General features: G+C 39.6%; 1 protein-coding gene across 1 annotated transcript; it reads left to right on the top strand.

Moving 5' to 3' along the window:
• The first annotated feature begins 1,139 nt into the window (after positions 1 to 1,139).
• Positions 1,140 to 2,519, top strand: LOC111698233 (protein HEXIM). Its single transcript, XM_023468516.1, has one exon. It carries the CDS (start codon positions 1,371 to 1,373, stop codon positions 2,427 to 2,429), a length of 1,059 nt encoding a protein of 352 aa, XP_023324284.1. The 5' UTR covers positions 1,140 to 1,370; the 3' UTR covers positions 2,430 to 2,519.
• Positions 2,520 to 2,868: the final 349 nt, after the last annotated feature.

The following is a 2,868-nucleotide window of genomic DNA, read 5'->3' as shown; positions in this document are numbered from 1 at the left end:
TCTTGCAAAGAAAATAACCCTGTATCTGAAAAAAAACTATTGTTATGATGTAATTATTGAATATTGACCATTGCAATATAATTTATTGGTCTAGGAAACAGAATTGATTTAAATCATTTTTAATAAGTCACAGAAAAGTTCACATTTTTGCAGCAGAGCAAATTGTTTACTTATATTTTAAAATAGTATTTCAGATTCTATTAGATTACTGCACAATCACATTTCTCAACCCTAAATAAGCTATGGGAAATACCGTACAATACCCCCCCCCCTTCCAGCTCCCATTCCAAAAGAAGTGAACATGATCCAGAGGGGGTTTTTCAATCTCCTATTTTTCGCCATGTCAAGCTGAAGAAGAGAAGTGATTCCATTTAGTCGAGGCATGGGGGGGGGCTATGGGGGCTCAGCTCCCGTTGGATCAGTGAAATCTATAGTTTTCAGGGGGGGTTTTGGACCCCAATGGATGGTAAGCCCCCCCCCCCCCGGACAAATTTCTGCATAGGCCCCTGAATTTAGTCTACGCGTAGTTCAACTACTATTAACAAATCTTAGTCCCAGGAGCTAATTCACTTTAGAAAATTGGTAAGATGGATGGTGTTGACAAAAATTGCAGGGTTTCACTAAATCCCCTTTTCCCGGCCAGGCTCCCTAAAGTTTATATGAAAATAAAACATATAAAATATATATGTTTTTCATGTGCAGGAATTTAATTTCCGTACCCCCCCCCCCCTCCCATCCGCGGTGCGCAGTACTGGATTGCAATTTAAGATAGTTGTTTTTGTATTTACATTGTTTTAATACTAAAGGTAAAGCTACTCTAAAATCAGTATCATTCTTGACATGTTCATCTGGTTCATCTAAGCTGCATGTTGTCAATTGTGGAATATACACGTCTTTAAATATATTTTTCCATCAATTAGTAGTTTTCTAAGCCCTCCCTTGCATTCTCTTTCAGAGTTCAGAAAATAAACAGATTTATTTACTCATTTATATTTCATCATACTTGCCGATTGAAATGCAGATGTTTGGCAAGAAATGCGGAAAACATTTTTTAAAACGTTTGGAAGGTTCTTGAGTTTTCTGGAGTATGTGCGGGCCTGCCCTGCTGAAAGAGAGGGTCCGCGCCGAACGTTTCTGACTTGCTAGTTGCTGGAAAACCTCCAGCAAGGGCGGACCAATTACTCTCCCTGAAAGAAATCATCATTCTACGTGTAATCTACTCACAGACAAATCATTATCACAGAAGCGTGGAAGAAGCCTCTCTTGTTACTTGAACCTTGAACTGGAATGGACAAATTGTAATATCAAACTTAAGTGTTTATTTTTGATTTATTCCGCCGGTTGACGGAGCTAAATGCAAATAAACAAGAATGGCTACAGAAATACTAAATCCGGTAGCTTCAGAACCAAACACAAGAATATCTTTAGAAAGCGGAGAAAACAAGAGAAACAAAGTCCGCCCGGCTGAAACGAAAGGGAAAGGCTTGTATCGGAAAAGAAAGCTTGAAAAAATTCCCGCGGAAATATCGGACACGGAGGATGAGGATGGAGCGGCGGACAGATCCTTGAAACGGCGGAAGAAGGCTCGGCGGGCCCGCCGACGGCCCTACAAGGGCTATTACGAGATGACGGACAAAGAGCGGTCTAGTATGGAGGATAGAGAGAGGTTGCGTGCTGATAAAATCCGTGAAAGGATGAGAGCTAAAGGGCATATGCTGGCTCCATATAATACTACGCAATTCATTATATCCGACCAACAAGATGACAAAATGAAAGAATTCGAACTTCAACTCGACTCGAAAGATCTATTTATGAACAGTCCAACAAAGGTTCGAAAACGTGGACGGGATTCTAGTTTCAGCCTGGACTCAGATGAAGGATACTTCTACTCGTCGCCGGAGGACGAGGAAGAGTTTATGTGCAAAGAGTTCAGCAAGGACTATGAGAACGTGCACATGGAGAAACTGGAGAAGTTGGACAAGATTACCCTGATCCATGAGTACATCAACATGGAGAAAAAGGTGGACATGCTGGAGAAGACCCTGGAGGAGATCAACACAAGGGAGGAGATGAAAGCTCTGACAGGAGAGGTGGATTATGAATTCCATCGCGGAGAAATACCCATGGAGCCAGAAACTGCACTCAAGATTAAAATCTTCCAACGAGAAATTACAAGACTTAACAAGGAGAACTTTAACCTTAAAAAAGAGACTTCAATGATGAAAAGAAAATTTATGAAATTTCATCATTCTCCGTCCTCCAGCTCGGCCTCAGAGGACGAGAGTGTTCAGGAGTTGCTGGAGGACAAGCCTAGGACGGAGTACGTGGACGTAAAAACCGAGGATACAGGTTATGAGAGCACCCAGAGTAAAGAGCAGACCCCGGAGCCGGATTGGAGCAAAGAGACAAAGGAGAAACCCACGACGTAACGATGATCCCATACCTATCCCCCTTTAATGTCTGTGATCCTGTAAATTATGAAAATATACCTAAATAAATATATATGATCAAATAACTAATATTTTCTTTAATCGTGATATTACACCCATTATATATGAATATAGAATAATATATAAGAGTTACCATAGAGAGTTCCAACAAACATTCGAGTAAAGAGATTTCCTCTAATTATTTAATGAAAACCTGGACAAAAAAAAATAAAATAACCCATGATAATGGGATGTTCAAATATGGTCCGTTTCTTTTTAAACCTTTTAAATTGACAAAAGGAATCGTACACTACAGATCAACTATTTTGTTGTAATTATTATTGAATTTAATTTTAAAATAAATGGGCACATTTTTTGACTCTCGTCAATTTTGATAGTACAAAAATGGTAGACCACATTTTGTAAATCCCGCTACTAG

This window comes from Eurytemora carolleeae, unplaced genomic scaffold (genome assembly GCF_000591075.1).
Source record: "Eurytemora carolleeae unplaced genomic scaffold, Eaff_2.0 scaffold319, whole genome shotgun sequence".
In the NCBI taxonomy this organism is placed as follows: Eukaryota; Metazoa; Arthropoda; class Copepoda; order Calanoida; family Temoridae; genus Eurytemora; species Eurytemora carolleeae.
The sequence above is the reverse complement of the archived record's forward strand: the minus strand, read 5'-3'. Positions and strand labels throughout refer to the sequence as shown.

Coding starts and splice junctions, on each gene's coding strand:
- LOC111698233 (XM_023468516.1), top strand. CDS start 1,371: ATGGCTACAGAAATACTAAATCCGGTAGCTTCAGAACCAAACACAAGA.